The sequence below is a fragment of the Rhinichthys klamathensis genome, unplaced genomic scaffold, assembly GCF_029890125.1.
Source record: "Rhinichthys klamathensis goyatoka isolate OS25496 unplaced genomic scaffold, OSU_Roscu_1.1 h1tg000021l_1, whole genome shotgun sequence".
In the NCBI taxonomy this organism is placed as follows: Eukaryota; Metazoa; Chordata; class Actinopteri; order Cypriniformes; family Leuciscidae; genus Rhinichthys; species Rhinichthys klamathensis.
The window spans coordinates 921,382-948,579 of record NW_026606572.1 but is presented as its reverse complement, the minus strand read 5'-3'; the positions used below and the strand labels follow the sequence as shown (position 1 = coordinate 948,579).

General features: G+C 37.9%; 1 protein-coding gene across 2 annotated transcripts in view; it reads right to left on the bottom strand.

Annotated features, from left to right (window-relative positions):
* gsk3ba (glycogen synthase kinase 3 beta, genome duplicate a) overlaps window positions 1-27,198 on the bottom strand; it is a 68,363-nt gene that overhangs the window by 14,123 nt on the left and 27,042 nt on the right. For both annotated transcript variants that reach the window (XM_056240928.1, XM_056240937.1), the window contains exons 3-6: window positions 17,166-17,249; window positions 4,844-4,954; window positions 2,801-2,931; window positions 1,675-1,781 (exon numbers count right to left, since the gene is read on the bottom strand). In XM_056240928.1, coding sequence (XP_056096903.1) covers window positions 1,675-1,781; window positions 2,801-2,931; window positions 4,844-4,954; window positions 17,166-17,249 — 433 coding nt within the window. The remainder of the gene's footprint in view (window positions 1-1,674; window positions 1,782-2,800; window positions 2,932-4,843; window positions 4,955-17,165; window positions 17,250-27,198) is intronic.

The following is a 27,198-nucleotide window of genomic DNA, read 5'->3' as shown; positions in this document are numbered from 1 at the left end:
AGTTTTTACCTCTTGTAAACACAGCCACGTCCAAGTGATCTGAGGTCGCCGGCGCTTCGGTCTTTTCCGGAAATCGCCGGAAGTGATATCTCGCGCGTGTATGTCACTCATCCAATTGTTTTATTTTTTTATTTTATTTTTATTGTTTTCTTTTACAACGGTTTAAACATCCCGGATAAGCGCAAATTAGTACCATTTTAATTAGCCGTCTTACCTACAATCTCTGTTCTGTGTAAACAATGAGTGACGTACACGCGCGAGGTTTCACTTCCGGCGCTTTCCGGAAAAGACCGAAGCGCCGGCGCCCTCAGATCACTTGGACGTGGCTGTGTTTACAAGAGGTAAAAACTATATAAATACTGTTCGTTTTCTCACACAAACCGCTCGTTTCGTGTCTTAGCCCATCAATGTGTACTTACATTTACGAGTCATTAAATCATGTTTAATTTGGACTTCTCTGTGCATGCTCTTTGAGGAAGTGACCATAGACCTGCATTATATGACTGACAGACAAGAACGGTTTGACCTAAAAATATCAAAATTGAAACTACTGCGGAAACAAAGACACCTACATCTTGGATGCCCTTGAGGTAAGCTAAAACATATCAAAAATTTATTTCAAAGTGAACTATCCCTTTAAGCTCCATATAAGGCCTATTATCTGCAAGAATGGAAAAAACACTTTATTTCGATTGTCCACTTTAGACATTCAACTAACTATAAGTAACTTTGCAAGTACATATACACTAGCAGTTATTAGAGTATTAATAGACTGTTTGCTTAAAATCTGCACTTTATTTTGATGCCCCCAACAGACATTCCACTGACTCTAAGTGACTGCATGTACTTATTCTACTAAACCTAACAATCTACTAATACTCTAAAGAGAGTTAGTTGACATGTAGTTGCAAATTAATAAGAGTTAGCAGAACGTCTAAAGTGAACTATAAAAATAAAGTGTAACTGATGACTTTTCAATTCCTGATACAATATTTAGTAATCAAGGTGGCCACTATAATGTAATGTATAAACCTAATTGAATCATAGTAAATTTGACAGACAAAATTAATTTAATAAATAACAACTCAAATTTGACACAATTATTACTCAAAATGAACTAATCTGAAATATGACATTTCCAGGCGGTAGATTTTTTAACTACTATCACTATGAATCGGACAACCTGGTATGATTATTGCTAGTCCCACAACAGCCAAACATCAATTAAATATTTACCCTAACTGATACATCAGCGAATCCCCTTGTGAAAAAGAAGTGTGCTTAATTCTACTGAATGTGCACATGAAGTGTACTTCAAATCGTAAAAGAAAAAATAGTACTCGCATATAATATATTAATAAAATAATAGGCCACTTAATATAAATTAAAACTATAATACATTTGTATCTAATTGCAATTAACATGCAATTAAGTGTCCAAAAACATTACATTCAGTTCGCACTTAAGTATATTATTTACGTAATAAGGAAATACTCTTATCATACTGTAGTACTCATATAAAAGTATGCTTACGTGTACTTCTTTTTCACAAGGGTCACTATTGGTATGAATTTGCATATTTTTCATGATAAAAGATATTAGCCTAATGGAAGAGTAGTTTATTGAATGATTTGCATGGTAGATGTGGTTGTAGTATGATTGCAGCTCATATACCTATGCTGGAGGTGTAGTCGGTTGCTCCAAAGATGAGTTCAGGGGCTCTGTAGTACCGTGAGCATATGTAGGAAACGTTGGGCTCTCCACGTACTAACTGCTTAGCACTGTGAACAAAAAGACATATTTCACTGTAACTCTCTGATCCAGTACAGTCTCTGATCACACTCATCACAGTTTTAATCGAGTATGTCTATATTTGTATATAGCTTGTTGGCAGTATAAATCACCATTCAGTTGTTTGGGCCACTCCATGCATTTTCTCTGATTTGTTAAAACTCTTTCATTTACACTTGGCCTCATAAATGAGTCTCCACAAAACAAATATAATACTGATCTTTAATTCCCATGCTATATGCAAATTCAACAGAGTTCACATCAACCAAAGCAACAGATATGAGCTCCATTTATTTGATCATCAGCTAATTTCAAGTCTCGAAAGTGTTTCAGAGGGGATTTACACCTGGTCTTTTCACGATTGGCATGAAAAGGCCCTTTGTATGGAAATTACTTTTGTGATTCACAGAAAAAAGAAAAAGAAAGACAAATATTTGGAATAACATGAGGTCAAGTAAATGACAAAATGTTCACTTTTGAGTAACTCTAACCCCTAAAAGTGTTTGGACTAAACGTTTCCTATATTTTAGCTAAGAGCTATAAAGTCAAATGAAATCTAAAGATGTCTAGATGTTAAGTTGAGTTGTTAACATCTCAAGGTCTCTTCCAATATACACATCCTAATTCAAAGAAAATTTGCATTCTTTTTATCTAAGTGATCAGAAACAAGCAGCGGAATCACGTGCTCTCTTTTCAGTCAACCCACGTAAGGCAAGTGAAAAATGGATACCCGAATATCACTTCACCTAAAATCTTCACTAGTATCCTAAAGCAGAAAAAGTGGAAAGCAGGTTAAATGAAAAAAAGATGAAGTCAGCACAGATATCTCAGAGCATAGCGAGACCATCTGGAGGCCTCTGGCGAGGTGTAATATGGGATTATCAGGTTAAATGCAGTAAAGCGATGCTTTCAGTTCATAGATCCACTGGGGTCGGCACTAGACCTTTGAAAGGTAATCAGAAAGGGCATTGACTCCTATGAATTGGCTATCAAGAGATTACCAACTGACCTGCCAAAGTCACAGAGTTTAAGCACGGCTGTGTCTGGGTCCAGCAAAAGATTCTGGGGTTTTATGTCCCGATGGCAGATCCCAAAGGAATGGATGTAGGCCAGACTCCTGAAGAGCTGGTACATGTACAACTGCAGTGATGAAGACAAAGGAAATATACACAGGTCATTAGGTTAGAAAAGACGTCATAACAGGTCACAAATAATGCACACTAAAAATGTAGAATTTAATTTTGCCTTCATGGCTTGAAAAATCAAACGATTTCATGGAATGACCAAAGGTGAACATTTTCCAAACCCATTGTTCCAAATCCAAATGACTTTCTTTTTTTCGCCCCATGGAACTAAAAAGGTGAATGTTCGAACAATATCATGGCTGCTCTTTTCCATTTAATGAAAGTGAATGGGGACAGGTCCAAAATGGCATAAAACCACCATAATACCGTTTAAATATCATAAAAGAGGTCCATATGACCTTTCTGAAGTAATACAACTTTGTGTGATGTGATGCACAGACTAATATGGCAAATATGGCAACACTAACATCAATGGTGTTCCTCCATTAGAACTTCGATGGAGGAAAAGATTATTAGAGAACTATTATTGCTATGTTCTTCACCAAGAGTTATAGTCTTGACTTATAGGAATATAGTTCATGAGTCATATGGACTACTTTTATGATTCACTTATGGTGCTTTTTTGTCATTTTGGATCTTGAGAGACCCCAGACCCTTTCACATTATTTGGAAAAGAGTGGCCACAAAATTCTTTAAAAATTCCCCTTTTTAGTTTCATAGATAAAAAAAGTAACATGGGTTTAGAACAATATAATGCTAAAGAAATAATGACAGAATTTTCACTTTTTTGATTGAACGATTCATTTAAAACAGTGGTTCTTAAACTTTTTTTTTTTTCATTAAGACCCCTCATTGTCCACAACTATATTCAAAGGCCCCATAACTTTTCCAATTTTTTGTAATTTACTGGATAAGTATTAAGGATAACGTTTTTTATATATATATATATATTTTTAAATCTACCCGATAACATAGTTTAGAGCTTGACGTAACTAAATTCTATTATATATTGTATCTATAATATAGATTTTATCAACCCAATAAAGCTTACTGTAACATATTTGATATGCAAATTTCCAAGGCCACTGCCAACATGATCAAAACTTTGCAGAAAAAAACAAACTATTGCTCTTCGAAATGCCTTGTATCGTCTGATTGATACTTTTTAGCATGTAAAAGGTCTTTTAGTATAATTGTAAAAATGTCCCCCTTCAGGTCATTGCACACATGTCTTTTTGCTGTGAGATCTTTACAGATTTGTATAAACTAAACGCAAGAATAACTTTTATACTCTTAGTGATATTTTAAAATGAACATTCACTGGACTAAAGCAACTTAGATTTACCTGATTATCCAAACACCATTTAAAAAAAAAGTTCAAATTGAGTACCAAACACATCAGGCTTTTGAGGAACATTTATCTGTACATCTTTTACCATTGTACATATATACCATCAACCGCACAACATTGCATATTTTTGCTAAGTTTGGGCCTCTGAATAAATATGAGGTGTTTATTTACTCTTTTTGAGTATGAGCTCCATATTCTCCTATATGAGCCATAAAAGCCTGATGTGTCAAATATAATACAAAACATAAAATGCAGAATTATATATGGAAGTTTCTTGGAAGTTTTGCTTTGGTTGGCCACCACTGATTTAACATCTATGTGGAAGGTCTTCGCATCTAATTGTATCTGTACATATATGTATGTGTGTGTGTGTTTCACTCTTCATGTCACATCCTGCCAATAGCAGGAAGGATATAGCTCAGGACACAGCACAAAGCCATGATGATGTCATCACAGCAGTCAAGACACTGGTGACGCAAAACTGCACAGGAGGAGAGGGAAAAAATGCCAACACAAACTCGGCTGACCCGTAAACTAACCAGTGAGAAGGTTTTCACTCAGGATGTACACATCATTCAGAGGACACACAATAGAAACCATTAGGAATGATCCGCACCTTGACATAAACCATGGGAAGGGTCTGCTTAGCGCGGCTGTAGTGTCTCGCCACTCTGTACACGGTCTCAGGGACGTAGTCCAGAACCAAATTCAGATACACCTCATCCTTCTGTGGGCAGAGAACAAGAAAGCAAATACTTTAAGTCACAGAGTTAAAAGTGTCAGGCTTAATAGCACATACATATATAACTTTAATGAATCTATATATAAAGTAAGCTCAGTATGGAAGAGGATAATGACTCTGAGTCAAAGTCTACACTATAAATGTCCCATACGCCCCATCCCTCCATATATATCCATGATTGAACAGCCAGCTTACGAACTATAAAAAAGCTGCCATGGAAACGACACTAAAACAGCAGATTCTCTGGCATGATGTCATTGGGGACGTTGACTGCCATGCATTGTGTGGAACTGTGCCCGTAAGCGAGAGATAATTATGCCCACCATCTTTACATAACATAAATGCTCAGACGCTGAAGTCACATCTTCCTGAAGAACTAAAGGACAGGAAGAATCAATGGAGTGGCCTACAGGGCCACTCTGACCCTCATCTGATGTCACATCCTGTCTTTTATTCCCTTCTTCCTTCCTCCACAAGTTCAGTTGTGAGAGAGTCTATTTCTGCTGGACTTCACATGCCTGAGATCATTTACTTTAGGCATGATGACCCAAAAGGTCACGAGTCAAACTGACATTGCATATTCCGCTAAACATGTGAAGATACTTAAATCTAAGAATAAGATGTACAAATATAAAAGACATAGAGATATAAAAGGTTTAAAAAGATTTAAAATGTCGACAGCCTCAATTGCCATTACAAAAAAATAGCACTCCACATCAGAATTGGAAATTAACGGGGGCTTGGGGCAAAAGTACCACCAAAAACAAACAAAAATGTCCCCCAAATTCAATATAAAGGGGCAAAAATTGCCTGTTCACAATTAAACTAAATCTATTATGACTGTCGCAATTAAAATGAAATGTGAAATTGAATGAAAAGTGTTGACTATTACAACCAACCACATATGTATCTGTTGAGCATATGAATGCAATGGCCAATAAGAGGTATTTAGATTAGTGACCGTCCACAGCCTACTTTATATAGGCTGAGATAAATCACATTAATCTCATAACATTAAGCAATTGTTGTATGCCTACTTTGAGGAGTGTTAAGCATGCCATGTGTAAAAATTGCTCTTGTATTTATTGACCCTTAATTGAAAAGTTTAAAAATAAACTTTTCAATTAAGGGTCAATATATATATAAGGGTCATATTTATAAGAGTATATAACCATGCTCCGCACATTTTGTAATGTATCTTCTTTGGTGTTTCGCAAGAGCAAGAAAGAAGCTTTGGAACAACATCATGAGGGTGAGTAAACGACTCTACTATTCCTAGAACAAAATCTTGATCAAATATTTATAACAAATAAATATAATTAAAACAAATCTGGTTACAAGCAACAAACTATTATAGAACACACAATGAATTGGTTAGAGCCACTATTTTTCACTAGCCAAGTATTTTTTGTCTCTGATTGATAACTAGTCTCTAATAACGGATGTTTGATTTCCTGAAAAAAAAAAAAATGTGGGGGGAAAACCAACTGTGCTGTGCTGTGCAGCTAAAATTAGTCGTAGCCATGACTCACTCTCCTCCCTCGCTACAGCAACAGCAACACTTCCTCAATTACAGCCGATCGGAGAAGCTCCGAGGCGACTGAGATGCTCTCACCAGATTATATGGCCATCTGATTGGCTGCTGCTCGGTGGTCACATGACTTTCTGAGCATGTGATTGGTTGATCTGTAGCTCACGGCACAGTATCCAACATCTCCCACAGGTAGAGACTCGTCCAACCCCAGGCCTTGCTTTTACGGTCTCTTTCACAATATGCACTAACTTAAGTGTGTTTATTAATGTGCCTTTGCACAACTAGTAAAAATCAAGACAAATTATAACTACATACATATGAAGTGTGTCTAGTGAAGCTCCAGATTGGATTGGAAAGCAGTGCTATTCCAGTTACGTATTAGGAAGTTATGTAAATCTTCAGGGATGAAAAGAAAATTGTTCTGGTTCTGAATCTGGTTCCACTTAGCGATTTTGGTTCCTCAACAATTTAAAGGGGTAGTTCACCCCAATATGAAAATGTTCTCATCATTTACTCACCCTCATGCCATCCCCGATGGGCAGTATATGATTCTCTTCCTTCAGATAAACATAAGCAAATATTTTTAGGAAGATAACTCATCTCTGTGAGTTTATATCATGCTTGATGAGCTATCATGACAGTAATCCACACAACCCCAGTGGACGAATCAATGTCTTCTGCAGCGAAACGATAGGTGTGTGTAAGAAAACTACTAATATTTTTGACCCGTTTAACTATAAATCATTGCTTCCGGTCTGCTGTCATATGAGCGTTCACGTAAGGGTCCTTGTGACGTAAGTGTGCTGTGAAACTTCACAATGTCATCAATGCACTTTATCACAACGTCCTTCTCATGAACACTTCTATGACAGTATGAAAGGATCAAAGCAAAGAAAGATTTGTTGTCTAACAATCTGTTTGTCTTTATCTGAAGAAAGAAGTCATTTACATAGGGGATGGCATGAGGGTGAGGAAATGTTGATAGAATTTGAATGTTTCTTTCAGTGCTTGAAAGCATTGCCCACCGTCAATAGAGGGAATGCATTGACGTCACTTTCCCGCCGGACCGAGTGGCAAAAGAGCTGCTTCATGACTGGATTTAATAGAGGAAACTGCAAAAACACGAGTTATCAGTTTAAACTAAAGGTAGGACTCAATATAGTGTCCCTTACAACTAACTAAAGATCCAGTGATCCATGGATATTGAAATGCAGCAAGGAATCGTGTTTCCTGACATTTATATGTGCCTGATTTTGACGCCGGGGAAATACAGAAAGTAAATTTGCCTGTGAACGCTTCATATAAATACAATACAGCTAGGTCTAAATCCGGGTGATCACTTATATCAATGTTATATACACTCACCGGCCACTTTATTAGGTACACCTGTCCAACTGCTCGTTAACACTTAATTTCTAAGCAGCCAATCACATGGCGGCAACTCAGTGCATTTAGGCATGTAGACATGGTCAAGACAATCTCCTGCAGTTCAAACCGAGCATCAGTATGGGGAAGAAAGGTGATTTGAGTGACTTTGAACGTGGCATGATTGTTGGTGCCAGAAGGGCTGGTCTGAGTATTTCAGAAACTGCTAATCTACTGGGATTTTCACGCACAACCATCTCTAGGGTTTACAGAGAATGGTCCGAAAAAGAAAAAACATCCAGTGAGCGGCAGTTCTGTGGGCGGAAATGCCTTGTTGATGCCAGAGGTCAGAGGAGAATGGCCAGACTGGTTCGAGCTGATAGAAGGGCAACAGTGACTGAAATAACCACTCGTTACAACCGAGGTATGCAGCAAAGCATTTGTGAAGCCACAACACGCACAACCTTGAGGCGGATGGGCTACAACAGCAGAAGACTCCACCGGGTACCACTCATCTCCACTACAAATAGGAAAAAGAGGCTACAATTTGCAAGAGCTCACCAAAATTGAACAGTTGAAGACTGGAAAAATGTTGCCTGGTCTGATGAGACTCGATTTCTGTTGAGACATTCAGATGTTAGAGTCAGAATTTGGCGTAAACAGAATGAGAACATGGAACCATCATGCCTTGTTACCACTGTGCAGGCTGGTGGTGGTGGTGTAATGGTGTGGGGGATGTTTTCCTGGCACACTTTAGGCCCCTTAGTGCCAATTGGGCATCGTTTAAATGCCACGGCCTACCTGAGCATTGTTTCTGACCATGTCCATCCCTTTATGGCCACCATGTACCCATCCTCTGATGGCTACTTCCACCATGTCACAAAGCTCTAATCATTTCAAATTGGTTTCTTGAACATGACAATGAGTTCACTGTACTAAAATGGCCTCCACAGTCACCAGATCTCAACCCAATAGAGCATCTTTGGGATGTGGTGGAACGGGAGATTCGCATCATGGATGTGCAGCCGACAAATCTGCGGCAACTGTGTGATGCCATCATGTCAATATGGACCAAACTCCCTGAGGAATGCTTCCAGCACCTTGTTGAATCTATGCCACGAAGAATTGAGGCAGTTCTGAAGGCAAAAGGGGGTCCAACCCGTTACTAGCATGGGGTACCTAATAAAGTGGCCGGTGAGTGTATATATATCGTCAAAATCGTCCAGCCTTAAAGGGATACTCCACCCAAAAATGAAAATTCTGTCACCATTTACTCACCCTCATGTTGTTGCAAACCTGCATGAGTTTCTTTCTTCTGCTGAACACAAAGGAAGATATTTTGAAGAACGATTGAAACCAAACAGTTCTTTGACACCATTGACTTCCATAGTAGAAATAAAAATACTATGGAAGTCAATGGTGCCCCACAACTGTTTGGTTCCAATCGTTCTTCAAAATATCTTCCTTTGTGTTCAGCAGAAGAAAGAAACTCATACAGGTTTGAAACACCTTGAGGGTGAGTAAATGATGACTGAATTTTCATTTGTGGGTGGAGTATCCCTTTAAAACTTGTATCATTTTTGTCAGTGTTTATTTAAAAACGTCCAATTATGCAGAATATACGATGGTAAATATTTAATTGATGAGTTGTGAATACAATAATAACAACACAATATATAGGGTATGATTTTACCCCCAAATTCAGCATATTGACATAAAATGATAACTGCAAATCCACCTTTCAGTGCCTGGAGTTTAGTTGTTTCAATGAATTGCCAGGATCTATTTACGTCTCTGTTCTGTAGCTTTTGGCAGTCTGTAAAAATATACCTCAGACTTCTTGTCAAATGTAGTTGTACAGTCAATCGCAAAGCTCTTTCTCGTTTGAGATGTGTTTTGTGTGTTTTTCGCGATATTCTGAAAACAAATGCTGCCATTAAGTCTTTTTGTAACCGCAGTCACTCCGGCTGACGGTGACGTCCCACGCATACCCTCTATAGTGTGTTGTAAATACTAAACATAACTACCAAACAACATTATTATTGTTAACTTGTTCTAATGTTTTTTTTATTACATTTTCACTCCAATTGATTCATTAGACCGATCAAACTTGTTCTTAAGAATCAAACTACACTGGTTGTGCTGTTTACTGTTGCCATTAACGGGAATGAATGTCACGAAAATCATTTGGTTCGAATTCTGAATAAGTACTGGTTCTTGATTCCCAATCCTATTCATATTGTCATATACTTTTAAGTCTCACTACCGTTCTTAAGATTTTTAATGCTTTGAAAAAAGTATCTTACGCTCAACAAGGTTGCATTTATTTGAACAAAAAAGTAATATTTTGAAATATTATTAGAATTTTAAAAAACTTGTTTCTATCCTTTCAGCAATCGTTGCTCTAGTTTACTGTCACATGATTAGAAATCATTAAAATATCCTGATTTGCTGCTCAAGCAACATTTCTTATCATTTTGTTGGGAAACCGTAATAAAAAAAAATCAGGATTCTTTGATGAACAGAAAAATGGAAAAGAACACATTCAATTGAATGTGTCCTTACTGAATAAAAGTATTAATTTCTTTAAACAAAATAAAAGTCTTACTGACCCCAAGCTTTTGAAGAGTAGTGTAAGTGTGAGACAAGATACTTATAGCTGCAGTGCATAAATAAATGAGTTTGTTTCACACAAATACAGAATACCATGTGACACAACCTAGAGCCTCTTTCTCTATCACTCTCTCTCTTCCTATTTTCGTCTGAGTCGTCTATGTAGATGTATTTTTTGACTCATCCGTGCCGGTCTTGTGTGGCTCCCCTGTGAGGAAAAATCAGCGGGCACTAAGTATGGGAGAGAGAGGGATCATGGGTAACGGCTGGTGGTTGTCAAGACCCAGCAATCTCCATACGTGTCAGTATACAAGCACCTGTCTCTGTAGACTCATACAACATTCATAAATAGATGCTTTCAATATGTTCTGTTGGTTAAGTCTTTGCTCAATCAGCTGAACATTCTAACTCAACACTGAGACCACACACACAGACACATAATTTCTCTGTTCCAAAACCTAGTGACCTACTATGTGGGCAGTATTTAAAAGACTCAGATATTTAGACTGTTCCTAAAGATAATTCTTTTTGAGACAAAGGGACAGTCCGAAGACAATACTCCAATGAATCTAATCAAACATATACCCAAGAGGGAGCATAAAGTGAGAGAAATGTTGATTATAAATATGAATCATTAAATACTAAAAATTCTCAATGAAAATAATTAAATCTAATAAGAGACAGACTATTTTACTTTATGCTTATTACAGTACTGCATTGTTATCGAAGCAAACATGCTAACAGAAAACTATTGAAATCAATTGTTACATATGTAGAGTTTCAAATCAGTCACGAAGTGACAAAGAATGCCTTTGAAATGGATTCAAATCAAACCATCTATTATATAAAGCAGCTGTCTTTACCTTCACATCTTCTTCCTCAATGGAAAATGTACAGTATATGTATAGGGTTTATTTTGGAAGTTTTGTTTTCTCTAGTACTTCATGTGGTAACACATGTGGAATATTCCTCATATTAAGCCACCAGAAAAAACTAATATCGTATTCAACAGCTCTCTAGTATAAAAAAAGATTCACCTTAAATGTACTGTATTATTGAATAACACACTACAGTTAATAGTATAATCAAGTACTTTGTGATTTAGTGTGTTCATCAAAATAAGTGTACAACAAACGTTTATTGAAACATAATGTACTTGAGTAAAACCTTTAATTTGACTTTGACTTTTTAAAAGTTGCACTTTACAAAACAAACACACATTAAATACAATTAAACAAACTTTTTTCACAAGGGAAAGACTTGCTTTGTTTGTCAATAATATTTTTTGCAAGGAAATTAACAGCTATATAATACCATTGACGTAGGTCCAAAAATATATTATGAATAAAAAATAAAGCAAAATACCCTGTGAGTGAAGTGGGACAAAAGTGTGCCAAAGCTAAATAAATCAACTCAATAGTACATTGAGCTTAATTTATCAACATAAAACTCATGCTTAATGTGATCTGTTCACCCAACAAGTACCATATTTAGTCCCGGGAGTCTTGAAGTCATTGAATAAATACATAGATCTGCATGTGTTGTTTATGTGTCCTAATGGGCTGGTGGTAGAATTTCCGTTAAGCGCGTCAGAGAGGTTAGGAGTGAGGAGTCGGGGTGAAGAAGGGATGCAAAAAATCTGTCGAGAAGCATAGGTGAGTCGTCCATGTATATACAGTATAGGCCTCCTCTCGATACATCATTTGTACGTGTTCATGTAGTCAGAACAGCAAGGCCACTCACTATGCTTTGGAACTGAGCCTGTGGCTGTAGAGAGAGTCATTTAAAGGGGTCTGGGGTCAGGCTCCAGCAGAGTGCTGTCTGCAGTGTGCAACAACACTTCTACTAATCGTGACACTTTGCTGAAGTGGAAGTTGTTTGGAGGGAGAGCAGACCACGTCCAGACATGACGCCACCTCATCATTGTTGAACTGTCTCTTTTCAAGCCTGATTTTAATCTCTTTCTCTCTCTCCATGCCTACGTCATCCACCTCTCTCTATCTTTGTGTTTTATCTCTCCGTGAGATGCTCTGGGCTCTGATTTCATGGTGGTTTATACTAGGCAAAAAAACAGAGCAGCTGCTAAAATTACAGTAGAGAGAAGCTAACCAGTCTACTGGGCGGTATGATGGTGCACACCATGCAACGGTAGAAATGTGTCACTGGTAGAGATTCTGCTAAACCATTTAAGGCACTGTTGAATCAGACAGACATTTACAGTGACAGCTTTATTGATTATGATGGGGGCGATTTAGTTGAGATGTTCTAATTGGGTCTGGTGTAGGCGCTGTGTAAAGGCTTGTTCACACCAAGAATGATAACTATAAAGAATAACTATACTAGTGTTCACACCAACGGACGTAACTTTATTATAAGCACATGCTGCAATTATGTCGTCTGCCACTTTAAATGCTTGAGCTATTTAAAGTCGAGTTGATTCTGTTTGGCTGTCAATGTTTTTATTGTTCATCAGCTGGGGAAAAAACACTCTGAAAGGGATATCAATGATATCGTCCCACTGTGACGTTATCGTTATAGTTGTAGTGTGGACTTTGCTATTCTATGGAAGCTTGTTTCCGCCACAGAATAAAATATACAAAAGGTAATTGCAACTTGTTATCCTACTATTCTGACTTTTTTCTCTCATTCAATTATGAGTTTCGATCTCGCAATTCTGATATAAAGTTGCAATTGCGTGTTATAAAGGCAGAACTGCGTGATATAAAGTCAGAATTGCAAGATATAGTCTTTTCCCCTCAGAATTGGACTTTATAACTTGCAATTGCAAGTTTATATCTCACAATAGTATTATAATTGCGAGTTATAAAGTCAGAATTGCAAGATATGAACTTGCAATTCTTTTTTTCTCACAATTGCGACTTTATATTACACAATTCTGACTTTTTTTTTCTTACAATTGCGAGAAATAAACTCTCAGTTGTGATATAAAAAGTCTTCCATACTATCTCTTAGAGTGAGAGTGATTTAAAAAAATTCATGGTTATAGTTATCATTATAGTTATCATCCTTGGTGGGAACAGGCCGGATGCTTACAGTTGCCAAGCATTGTCATAATATAAAATCGAATGTCTGATCACAGGTTCTGGTGATTATCATCAGCCAATGAAGAAAAAAATAATTACACATTCACCAAAGAAAAAAACCTAGATTTGTTGACGAGCCAAATGTTTGCGTCTGGTGTGAATAGCTCCATATGAATCCACCAATTCTATTCAAAATCTTCATCGCATTTACGTTTTGTGGTGTGAAAGGGCCGTAAAGAAACTAGTCGCACCTCCATCGTTTTGGTTCAACAATATAGGACAGATGTTAATGAGTTGGAGTAATAACTTCTGCTGTTTAATCAATTCGAGACTGCAATTAATGTCATATTATTACAGTTCATTTTCACAAACAACAGAAAGCTGTTCAATCAGAATCACTATGTTGGCAATGATGGAAAATGTTACCAAAGTTGGCTAATAATGCTTTTGGGAGTTTAGTACAGCACAGAAATGACACACTTCACTTTTAAGCTCGGAAAAGAGCATTTTAACATAAAAATGATCTTGGACCAATGTTAAGGGTTTGTTCTCAGTGAACGAATGGACTGTTGCCGTATCACTACCGCCATGGACACGATTTTTTCATCTGTATATCTTCCTTCCCCTTCAGCTCTTGTTCCAGTTACCTAGACTTTTTATCATTATTAGTATTTTATGGACCTGTTCTCCATGCACTCCCTGTCAGCCTTTACCCTGGTGCTCTGTGATTCTGGGTTACAGAGGGGTAGGGGCGTGTGTGTGGGTGTGTGAGCGCGGAAACCAGCCACTGACATTTCGAAAGCATGTTTCTCAGAGAAGAAAAAACGGTGGTCAGGCGTTTTTGCAAAGTCATGGTGTGTGGGCGAGAGGTCGAGAGGGTATGTGCGTATGATGTGTGAGATAAGCGAGACCAAGAAAGACCGAGAGGTAGATATGTGGTTGGTGGTCAGACGATGTTGCAGTGTTGACAGTATTTATGTGTGTGTGTGTGTGTGTGTGTGTGTGTGTGTCTTAATAGCTCAGTCAGAGAGTGTCAAGCCTACGTACTGTATGTCTAGCAGATACACAGATAATCACATGGGAAGAAGTTCTCAGAGTGGATTTATCTCTGGTCAGCATCTGGCCACCATTAGACTCCATTAGAGATTAATAAAAACACAGAGGCTTTTAGACTAGGGCTGGGCGATATAGTTTAAAAAAAAATCTCTTAAAGGGGTGGTTAATTATGATTTCACTTTTCTATCTTTAGTCAGTGTGTAATGTTGCTGTTTGAGCATAAACAACATCTGCAAATTTACAACGCTCAAAGTTCAAAGCAAAGGGAGAAATTTGCTTTTAAAGAAATTGCTTTTTAAGGACTACAACAAACGGCTGGTAGGGACTACACGACATTCCTCACGGGTTATTGACATCACTAACCCTAAAATTGACATAAACCCCGCCCCCGGGAACACGATTTATAGATTATCAAGACAGAATATGCTAATAAACTCATAAATTAGAATATTCAGAATATTGCTAATAAATGACTAGAAGATGACTAAACTTAAGCTACATAAATTCATCAACTAACCATTCAGAAATGTTGTCTACATGTTGTCACTTCTTGAGTCTCTCCATCTTTGTCCGACTCCAGTTTGAACATAAAAGGCTAAAAAGTAGGGATGCACGATGATATCGGGACAACATCGGTATCGGCCGATAAAAGCTTAAAATGACCATCATCGGCATCGGCCGATATGAATATTTCTGCCGATGAGCCTTGCCGATAGGGTGGCGTGTTTCCTATGCGCACGTGACGACCGTGAACGAAGCATGAGCGCCAGCAACTTAAACTTCCAACTAGGGGTGTGCGTCTCACGGTTTCTGATCGTGCATTCTATCAGTTCAATTCTGGCGCCTTCATCTCAACATACTGTACAACGCGACGTACATTCACATCACATCACATGTAAACGCAGAGGTAGAGTTACACTCATGGGAAACCGCAATTCACAAAAGTTCATTGTTTGCATGTGCGTCAAAGTCTTGCTAGGTAAAAATGGACTGCATTTATAAATGGACTGCATTTATATAGCGCTTTCACAGACCCAATGGCCACCAAAGCGCTTTACAATTTGCCTCACATTCACCCATTCACTCACTCATTCATTCACCGACGGGCGACGGCAGCCATGCAAGGCGCCATCCAGCTCGTCGGGAGCAGCTGGGGTTAGGTGTCTTGCTCATGGACACCTCGACACTTGGTCAGGTGGAACCGAGGATTGAACCACCAACCTTCTGGTTTGTAGACAACCCACATGAACCACTGAGCCACTGTCGCCCGTCATTCACATGTCATTCACGTGCTGATGCGCTGTTCTAACATCCGCTTTTCTGAGCGCGTACACGCGACGCTCACAGGAACTAAAAGCCTGTCACAGCGCCTGCACACTGGACTAATCTTTCGATTCTTATTGCGCTGATACTGTCAAATACACACAAGGTTTACATAAACAAAGTTGGTTATGTCTAAAGTGAAAGCAAACAGAGAAAATCTGCTTGTCAAATGCGTGTATATTAGACGCGTCGCGTTACTCGCGTGCAGTTCTTAAAGAGACAGTCATAATATTCTGCCGCTTGTCTTTAAAGAGATACTGCACCCAGAAATAAAAATTATGTCTATCTAATGTTGTTTCAAACCTGGATTCATTTCTTTCTTGTGCTTAAATATACGATGGAAGTCACTGGAGTACAGCAACTGTTTGGTTAGCCACATTCTTCCAAATAACTTTTATAATTTCAACAGAAGAAAGAAACTTGAGAGAGTAAATGATGACAATTTAAATTTTTGGGAGAACTATCCCGTTAATGTTAATAAAACAACAAAACACAGAGGAAATCACTCACTGCTCTTGACTGAGAACATTAATAGAAGCTTTAATAAGCTTTTTTTGCACTTAAAAAAAAATACAAATATATCGGTATCGGTATCGGCATCGGGCAAAATTAGTTTGAAAATATCGGCATATCGAATATCGGCCAAAGTCCTATATCGTGCATCCCTACTAAAAAGTTTTTTTAAAAATGTTCAGTTCTTGTCTGTGTGAGATAATCGAGCTGCTAACACACTGGAGCTCTTGAAACTCCGCCCTCTTTGTCGGGAGCAGCAGCTCATTTGCATTTAAAGGGACACACAAAAACGGTGCGTTTTGCTCATCCTCAAAAAGTGACAATTTTAAAATGCTTTAAAAACATATCTGTGGGGTATTTTGAGCTAAAACTTCACATACACACTCTGGTGACATCAGAGATTTATTTTACATCTTGTGAAAAGGGCATTTTACCACCCCTTTAATATATATATATTTTTTTTACATTCTGGCCATATTTAGTCAAAATAAAATGAACTTTTAAAAGTTTGGGGTCAATAAGTTGTTTTTTAATGAAATATAAACCGCACAACAAATAGAAATCACCCTAAAATCATTGCGACATGATGCTACTTAATCTTATGTCACAAGCTAAATCATTGCAAATACATTGTGAATATACGTGTTTACTATATTGCCTAGTTCAGACATATGGCACTGAAAAGAGCACGCTGTGATGTAGCGTGAGATAACAGCATAAGATTAAGTGATACAAGAGAGGCACTTGCCTTATCTCCACTGGAGTAGAAGAAGTAACGCAGACGCACAATGTTGCAGTGGTCCAGTTTCCTCATGATCTGAAGCTCACGGTTCTGCAAAAAAACACAAAAAGAAGAAAACAATTCAATTAATGTTAATAATATTTTCAGCTGTGTAGTACTCGGCAACAGCAGAACTCTCAGATCAGTTTAACGAGTTGATGTCACTTTTAACCCTTGTGATCCAGCGCAAATTATTTGGAAGATGAGTAGAAAGGCAGCCCAAGTTTAAAATTTAGGGAACATTATTTAAGTAAATAAAGTGGAGTGCCTCTCCAATTGGTCATTAATTGATTGATTCATTTATTCAGGAACTGCAACAATAAGTGTGTGTTCATACTTGGCAGGTTTGATTCGATTAAAACGAACCCTGGTGCGATTGCTCTGTTAGTGCAGTTGCTCTGTTAGTGCATATTTGAATAAGTGTGAACGCTGCCACCCTGACCTTGGTGCGCACCAAACAAGCGGACTGAGACCCACCTTCTGATTGGCTGAAATATGAACGTAACATGGACATCAAGACATCTAAACTAACCAAAAACAGGATGTGATGTCACAAGATGCAACCTTAAAAAAGGCAAAATGCTCAAGCATATCTGCTTCTCCTTGTCAAAGGAGCTACATTGCCCATTACAGTTTGGTACAGGCATCAGAACTGGAGTCTAGTTTACACATTTTCTAAAAACACCCTAAACTGCAGAAATTAAACTGTAAGGCTGTGTATTTAATTGACATGAAATTCCAATAATCCAATTCCAATTCCAAAAGACATACAAAGCAACAAATAAAGACAACAAAATAATTTTTGATAGCTTTTAATAATAATAAAATACTGTATGTATATATATATATATATATGCTTCATTTCAGCTGTAAATAGCAGGTATGGCAAAAGCTTGAATAAAATGGACCTGCAATAGTATTCTCCACAGAATTCCTCGCTTAGAGGACTTGGGTCAGTTTTTGACCCATATCTGACCAGAATAATAGATCAAAATAGAAGCTACTGAAATGGCCCGTAACCATGACAACCAGTGTCATCTGGCGGCATCCACAAGAGAAATTGGCTAAGCAACAATTTTATTTAAAGCACCACCCACATGGTGTGCGTCTGTTAGAGATGTTTCCTCTATTTACAATGAAAGCAGCAGAAGATGATGGCAGGGGATTAAATACAGGAAGACTTCATTTCCAATACAACTTTAAGGCTTTTGAGGATTGTTTAGTCACGACAACAGTAACTTTGGAAAACAGAAGGGCTAGTACATTCAGTGTCTGTTTGACATCAGTGTTCAGTTCATCTGGTTGGTGTGAAACGTTTTTTTTTAAATCTAAGTCCACTTGAAAATGTGGTCTGGGTAAAGGTGGCCACTTCAGTATGATTCACAATCAGTATGAAAATAATCTGTACAAATTGTGAACCAGTACAGATGACATAATATATAAAAATATATATAATTATAAAATAATGCCTTTATCATAGTTCTTTCTCTCTGAATCCATTGCCTTTGGATAGAAGCCCTCATTCTTCACATCTCTTGAAATGCATCCGTGGCAGACAAGTTCATGTACAATTTAAGAATGTATCTGAGTGATATATATATATATATATATATATATACATTGTCTATATTGGAGTCTTCCAGTATAAATGCACCCTAATAGATCTGCTGCTGTGTATTATGTCATTAATATTTAGCAAACAACAATATTGGCAAGAAAAAGAGCCCTTAATCTAATTCATTTTAGTGTGTAATTACTTTGTTTACTTAATTGGGAAATATGTGAAAACATGTTCTAATTTAAGAGTGAACTCTATATTAATATTTACAGTTTTTTAAGGTATGTTTAATGGGATATTTATTTTTGCTGTAGTATCAGGAATTTATTATTAATGTTATTAAGGGGTGTAGAATCAAACTTGTGTTCGTGTGTGTGTGTGTGTTTTGTGTGACTCTGTTAGCCGTAACTCCATCACAATCACACAGTTGGTGGTAATTTGTGAACACTCAAGTCACTGCCAACTCTGCATACAGTCACTCTCATCAGGCCGCTCCATTTACACACACAACTTCACATCCGGCTTAAATCAACCAAATGATGACCCCTTTCACAAAGAACAATTCACGAGTTCACACTTACAAATAATCAGATCAGTAAAAGAGTATGCGTATTTGGCATGCTGTCCGAGGAGAGCGGGATTTTGGCCAGAACCCAGAGTACTCCCCCGTATTCCTGGCTAGGATAGGAACCAGGTGAGTGTGAGGAGACGGGGATGTGGAGGGATGCTGAAAACTGCCCAGGAACATACAGTAGGTGAGTCGGCTGCGTACTATATATAGGCCTCTTCTTGTGCTGATTGGATAGATCATTTGAACGTGTTCCTTCCGAAATTTGTTAAAACATCATTCTGCAATTTTTGTGATTCTTTCATTTTCACGTCTTTCTCTTTCTGTAAACCCAAAGTAAAATTCGTTTTTTTAAGTGAATGCTAGCGTATACGTACAGTCGAACGCGTATCCTTTCCAAGTATACTCAGTTCAATTCACATGTATGTGTATAACACTTTTCACAATAAATATTGTTTTCACGGAGCCCTTAAAGGGACATGGTGGTGAAAAAAAAATGAGATGGGAGGAAAAATTATGTCATTTCAAAATAAAAAATTTAAATAAAAAAAACAATTAAAAAAAACTATTTGCGTTCTCACTTCTCTCACAAATGTTTTGCGTTCCCCTGAGAAGTAATGCATTTCAGAAATGTACATATACAAATCACGCAGTTAGCTAACATCATGTTTTAATTTTAAGCAGAAACAATGAGCTCATCGAAGTAAATGATTACAATATAGAACATTTTGCATTGGTGCATATATCAGGTATATATCTTTAAAATCCTTATAACATTAGCCGCTTTTCCAACCGTCGGGACACTCAGGTTAAAATAAGTTCAACTTTTAAAAGACGTGTCTCTTGATCAAAAAACATGTCTATCGCGTGAATGGCCCCTTAGTTATTCTTTGTGAATGGCCCTTTAGTTAACTCTTTCCCCGCCATGGACAGAAATTTCCGGCTTTCCGTGTTTTCACTGTTAAACGGTAGAATCTTTTCATATTCTGAAAGATCACTGAATCTCCTGATCAAACACAGGCGTAGAAGAAGCAGAAACAAGCATATGTTAGCAGATATGTAAAATAATCAACGTTATCAGCATCATCAACATTACACAGCATTTTATTTTTAATAGGACTATTTTTTTTCTTGAAATAAAACATTTTGAATCTACTTGGTTACAATGGCTGTTCCTCTCATTGAAATGAAACCACCATTTTAAGTTATCTTAGAGAAAATGCATGCATTTTGAGACAGAATACCTTCAAAAGGCTAAACAATATCAAGATTAGAATATGGATAAGTGGTTGATAGAAATAAGGCTATACTTGGCTAAGTAAAAAGCAAACAGAACCTTTGCTTCATGCACATGGCCAACTACACATCCACTTCATGGAAAATGATTGATTACTGTGAAAAGCACCCATTACATCACTGCACTACATCTGCACTATTACATTGCACAAGCATTAAAAAAGGCAATGTTGATTGCTGTCTTCTGCTTACCAAATCAGCATATGGATATATATATATATCAGTTATCTAGGTTTTTCTCTATCTTTATAATAGAAATATCCACTGAAGCCAAAGAAGCCTACGCTTATAGGATAATGAATAGTACGCCTGTTCTCACATGTTAGTATTATATATATGCAAATATGTGTGTGTTTGTTGCAGGACAAAGGTCAAACAGATAAACACTCCTACAGATATTGACACACTTCACACATACAGATCCTCTCTCGGAAGAGCTATGAGCAAGAGAGGGAGCAAACTCCATTGAAAGGAATGTGGTAAAGAAATGACAGAAATAATTGCAAGAGAATCACATGAAGAGAGTTAACTTCACAGATGACGCACACATCTCACAACACTCGACAGGTATTTATATACTTGACATTTTAACTTTTGCCCTATTCTACAAAACAACAGGTGGCAGCAAAAAATAACAAGTCTCACTAACCAGAAATGTTTTTACCAAACTTTACTTTGCAAATGTTATTGAGCATGACCTAGGCTGTGTTCAAAATCTCTCACTATTCCCTTATATAGGGCACTATTTGAGGGAACAGCCAGTTGTAGTGGTGTCCGAAACCATAGTGAACATTATCGTGTGCACTCATTAAATCCCATGATGCACCGCAATAACAAGTGTACAACCGATCTACACGCAACAGCAAGACAATACCCATAATGCACTGTGAGGGTTGCACCGAATGAATTACTGCGTCTCGCCCGCAGATGAATCATCCATCCATCCATTTTCCAAAGTGCTGGTCCAATGTGGGTACAGCGTAATATCATACAGGTATAAATTCATTTTTAATCGATTTTTCAACTGTTTGAGTAAGTACAGTTTCCCTGACAGTTCAAGATAAATCCAGTTTGCTTCCGGCGCACTCAGTCTGAATTCACTCACTCGTTTTTATCCACTGCTTCAAGTAGACTATATTAGTGGATTCATTTAGGGAATAGTAAATGAGGGAATAGAGGGCGATTTTAAACACAGCCCTACAGTTTTTTGGCTAGTGACTGATTTCAACAGAGGTTGGAGTTAGCATGTTGTTAAAGTGCACCTATTATGCTATTTTAAAGGTTCCTGGTTTTGTTTTGGAAGTCTCCAACAATAGGTTTACATGCATTAAAGGTAAAAAAAAAATCATTTTCTCATAAAATACATTGCACATCACCACTTTTTCACTGATTCTCAAACGACTCGACGGATGAATCAGTCTCTAAATCCCTCAATTCCGCGAGCCTACTGTGCTCTGATTGGTCAGATGGCCCAGTCTGTTGTGATTGGTGTACCGCGTACAGAGCGTGTCGGAAGCTAAAGCCCATTACCGTAAGCTCTGGAGGCTTCCTCAGTCCTCAGCGATTGCACACACTATAAAGACGACGACGTCGATTTTACCATATCAATCCAAGCGCGAGTCCGATGATGAAACATTGGAAGAACTATTAAGTTCTTTGCAATTCAACTCGTTATTCAGTTCATGTCCATCAACAAACCGATGTGTAGCAACCTGTACCAAATAAACTGGGTACTGACCCACCTTTCAAGAGCAAGCGTTTTGTGAATCCCGCGTTGAACTGAGATTTGAGAAGCAGACGTCAGTAAAAGGACGTTTAAGTAACTGGTAATGGAAATAATATGAGGTGGGAGGAAAAACTATATATTTCAATGATTTTCTCAGGGGAAAGCAAAACTTTTGCGAGAGAATTCAAAAGTTGTGTGAGTGAACACAACTTCTTTTCAAGGAAAGGCACTGAAATATGACTTCCTCAAATCTCTTTTTTTTTTTTACATCACCATGTGAGGGGCTCTGTATATTTCACATTTTAATCAATGCCTCTTAGTATTGAATGAATTATATATTTATAATTGATTTTACAGGTTTCATATGGTATCTTGAATGGATTTTTTTACAGGCCTTCTCCTCCAAAATACATGTGATACTACCTTGTGATACTCCTAGAACTCAGTATAATGCCCTCTACCTATTGGAACAACCTTCATGTTGGGAGTGTGCCAGCAATGCCTTATCACCACTTTCATCCTAGAGAACCCGACAAAGTGACAATGGAAATGCCGCACAGCTTCATAGACAAAACACACACACACCAGCACACGGTGTCAATATCTCCGTCAGGTCACTGTACACATGCTGTCCTTCACATGTGACCCATTTCTGTCTCACACACACACACACACACACACACACACACACACACACACACACACACACACACACACACACACACACACACACACACCAGATAGATGCACTACATCTCTCTGATGGGAATGGCTTACTGTCACAATGAGACGAGGTCAACTTTTTCACACAAGCAGAAACTGTTCGCTGACATGAGTGACCTAAATTTCATTTACACCACCATCTGATCTTATAGTCACTCTCAGCATGACTGCATTTATGTTTTGGTGCTCAGGAAAGGTGACATCCTTCTTCTGTCAATCATACTTCTCTACTGCAGTTTACGAAAAAGATGATGCCTGTCATCTGTCAGGAAACACCGTAAAATCCCCTACCGTCATATTATGGTGAGCTTCAACTCAATAATTAAACAGTTATCATGAAGTTATCAGAGCATGAAATTAGGGCCTGTTATTAAAAGGGAAAATACGTTACATTTATCATTCCTTATAAATTAGTTTTCTCTTCAATAAATTTGTTTTTGACTGCAGATGCAATAACTATATTGACTGATTTTTTAAATTTTATATTGATATCATGTTAATAATACACATTTGATAATCTCAAAAATAGCAGAGACTTTCGGGTAGGTTCTATACGGTGTCGCAACATCTAGCTACTGGTGTGCCTCAGGGCTCAGTGCTTTGACCACTTCTCTTCTCCATATATATGTCATCACTAGAATTCATCATTTAGAAACATGGTTTTTCCTATCACTGTTATGCGGACAACACAACTCTACCTCTCATTCCAACTGGAGGATCCAACGGTAGCTGCCTGCATCTCAGCCTGCCTGACAGACATTTATTGCTGGATGAAGGACCACCACCTTCAACTAAACTTTGTGAAGACAGAGTTGCTTGTGATCCCGGCCAACCCAACACTACACCACAACTTCTCCATTGACCTAGATTCGTCATCCAATACTCTATCAAGGTCAGCCAGCAGCCTTGGAGTTGTGATTGATGATCAGTTGAACTTCACAGACCACATTGCTAGAACTGCCCGGTCCTGCAGATTTGCCTTATGCAACATTAGGAGGATCAGGCACTTCCTATCAGAGCATCCTATACAACCCCTTGTCCAAGCGCTTGTTATATCCAGACTGGACTATTGTAATGCTCTTTTAGCAGGTCTTCCAGCTTGCTCTATCAAACCTCTGCAACTGATCCAGAATGCTGCAGCTAGAGTGGTCTTTAAGGAGGCAAAGAGAGCACACGTCACTCCTCTCCTCACAAAATTGCACTGGTTGCCAATTGCTGCTCGCATCAAATTCAAGGCACTGATGCTTGCCAACAGAACAACCACTTGCTCTGCTCCCTTTTACCTAAACTCATTACTCCAGACTTACGTTCCATCCAGAATCTTGCGTTCTGCAAGTAAACGTAGCCTCATGGTGCCATCTCAAAGAGGCACACAATCTCTTCTCTTTCTCGGACCTTTACCTTGAGTGTTCCCTGCTGGTGGAGTGATCTGCCTAACTCAACCAGAGCTGCTGAGTCCGTAGCCATTTTCAAGAAACGGCTGAAGACGCATCTTTTCGGCAATACTCGATCCATTAATACTAACACTTTCTTTTCTTTTCTCTTCAATTCTATTCTATATCTTCTTTTTCTATTACGTATACTGCGTTAGACTAAACTGGGAGGGGTCACAGCACTTGGATATTGTTGTCCTATTGTTAGTTTAATTGCTTCTATTGCTCTCCTCATTTGTAAGTCCCTTTGGATAAATGCATCTGCTAAATGATTAAAAGTAAATGTAAATGTAAAGCAGTAAGCGCCATCTTGTTGACACTCCAACACTGTAGGTAGCGGTATATTGCACTTTAATCCTTTCATAAAAAAAAAGAAATTAGCTCAAGAAAAGCTGTGTCCCAATTCAGGAGCTGCGTTTAACTCCACCTTTTTAGACACTGGCTGCATCTGAAATCGCATACTCTCTCTAGGTACTTCACGTGAAGTAATTACTTCATGACCACTAAAAAAGTATGTTCTATATAGTATTAATGTGTGTAATATGAATGGAATCTGGACGTACTACAGTCACCATGTTGTCATTATGTGACCTACCAGCGTCAGTTACGTCATTTCACTGCCATTCATAAATCCTGTCCTTTGGCCTCATGGGATAGAAAAGTGTCCATCGTATGCACACTTCAGAATCTCGCCGGAAGAAGTAGGTCATCTGGGTATTTTTACCTACTCTTTTATGAGTACTGTGAATTTGGACATACTTCTTTTGTCATTCACTGTTTTCGCCTACTATATAGTACATATTGTACATATTGGAAGCCAATATGTACACTTCAGGCAGATCCATAGACCACAATGCAACTAAATTGTGACATCACTGCAGATCGCGCTTACTTTACCCCACCCCACAGACTAGTGTATGATATTAGAGTTATTTTGCCATTTATCCGCATTTAACACTTGTAGCTAGCTACCTTAAGCTTTTTTACACAGAATAGTTTATTGTTTTGTTATCATTTTTGCTTGTGTAATTGTTTATATTTTCTCCAACAACCCAAGCATACATTCAGGCCTATAGAATAGTGTGTAAAACAAATTCTTAAGGGAAAAAAAAACGTAAATAATTTGATTCCAATGATCAAGGGGCTTAAGGCGTTCCATTTAAACACATTTCAAGGGTTCCGCCAGTAGTGGGCACTTGTGCAACATACGCAATGATGTACATCCGACTGAACAAGACGAATGAAGTTAGCGAAGGAAGGGCATAAAAAAGGACTAAATGCAGCTCCAGGCTGCATCCTTCGAAGGCTGCATTCGAAGGCCGAATGCGGACAGCCTACATTGAAGGCTGTCTCATTTCGAAGGCCCTCTTTGCGCGCTGGTGACGACTGGATTTTTATTAGAGAAAATGCCAGATTACACTTTTAAATGTAAGTCATTTTTAAGGGTTTCAACTTAATAAAATATCCAACAATACAAATGTAAAAAACGCACAAAAAAAAAAAAACAATTAAAGTGATTCAAATGTTGACATCTGTCAGCAACTGTGGCTGAAATGAAGCGCACGACGAATGGAGTACAAAAACAAATAGCCTTTAATCAAGAAACCACTAGGAAACCCCAGGAGAACAAAATAACTTAACCACATGAAATGCAAACGTTGACAATACCAGACAGGGAACTAAGGAAAACTCAGGCTTAAATACAGACGGGAATCTAATTAACAGAAGCAGGTGTGTAACTCAAATCAGTAACCATAGAAACAAACTAGTGGTGGGAAAATTTATACAAAAGGAAACAGGTACAGGTACTAGAACTAAACCAAAACAGAACATACACGTGACAATATCTTACTAAGATGTGATTTTATAGATAGTTTATACTCTTTATTATGTACATAAATGGGCCAAGGTGAACATATTTAGACAGGTTGCAAACCCTGTTTTGTTTTAGACAGTATAACTTGCAAAAAAAGTCCAGTACAAACGTCACTGCCACTTGTCAATGGAAGCTGTCACAGTTGCAAAACGACAAGAGCAATACTCTGTAGGTTAGACCGTCCCATTTAACAACGCTCGGTTCGACCTTCATGGACTTTGAAGGCATGGCCTCTGATGTCCGCGTCCTTCGAAGGATGCAGCCTCTGAATTAGGAAACAGCTAGTGAGGGAGTTTTTTGGATTCTGTAAAAAAGATGGGTTGTTAAACACCCCAGTCTACAGAAAGTGCCGAATGACAGTAAGTTCTTACTGTACAGTTATGGTTACAAACTCTACCTCCACCTCCCTTCACTCGTACGTTGAGTGTGATTCATTAGCCAAAAAAAGAGAAAATACAAAAATGTTGATTCTAAATGATAGCATTATTTTACCATTATTTCTAACTGATGCCATTGTTTATTTTATGTATTTATTTATTTATTTATTTATTTATTTATTTATTTTATTCTACAGATGTCGCAATAATATCACCATCTAATTACACGCTGCGTTCATTGTGTCTGGTATGGACAGTATTTGATTTACTATGGCCATGTGAGCACATCAGTATAGAATTCAGCTAAAATAGATTTAAGAGAAATTATAAACCATAAGAAATTAGATCAAATATAAGAGAAAAAAGATGAAACATAATAGTATAGCAATAACACTGAAGAACAGAAATAAAGGAGCTGATCAAAGAACAGACATACAACAAAA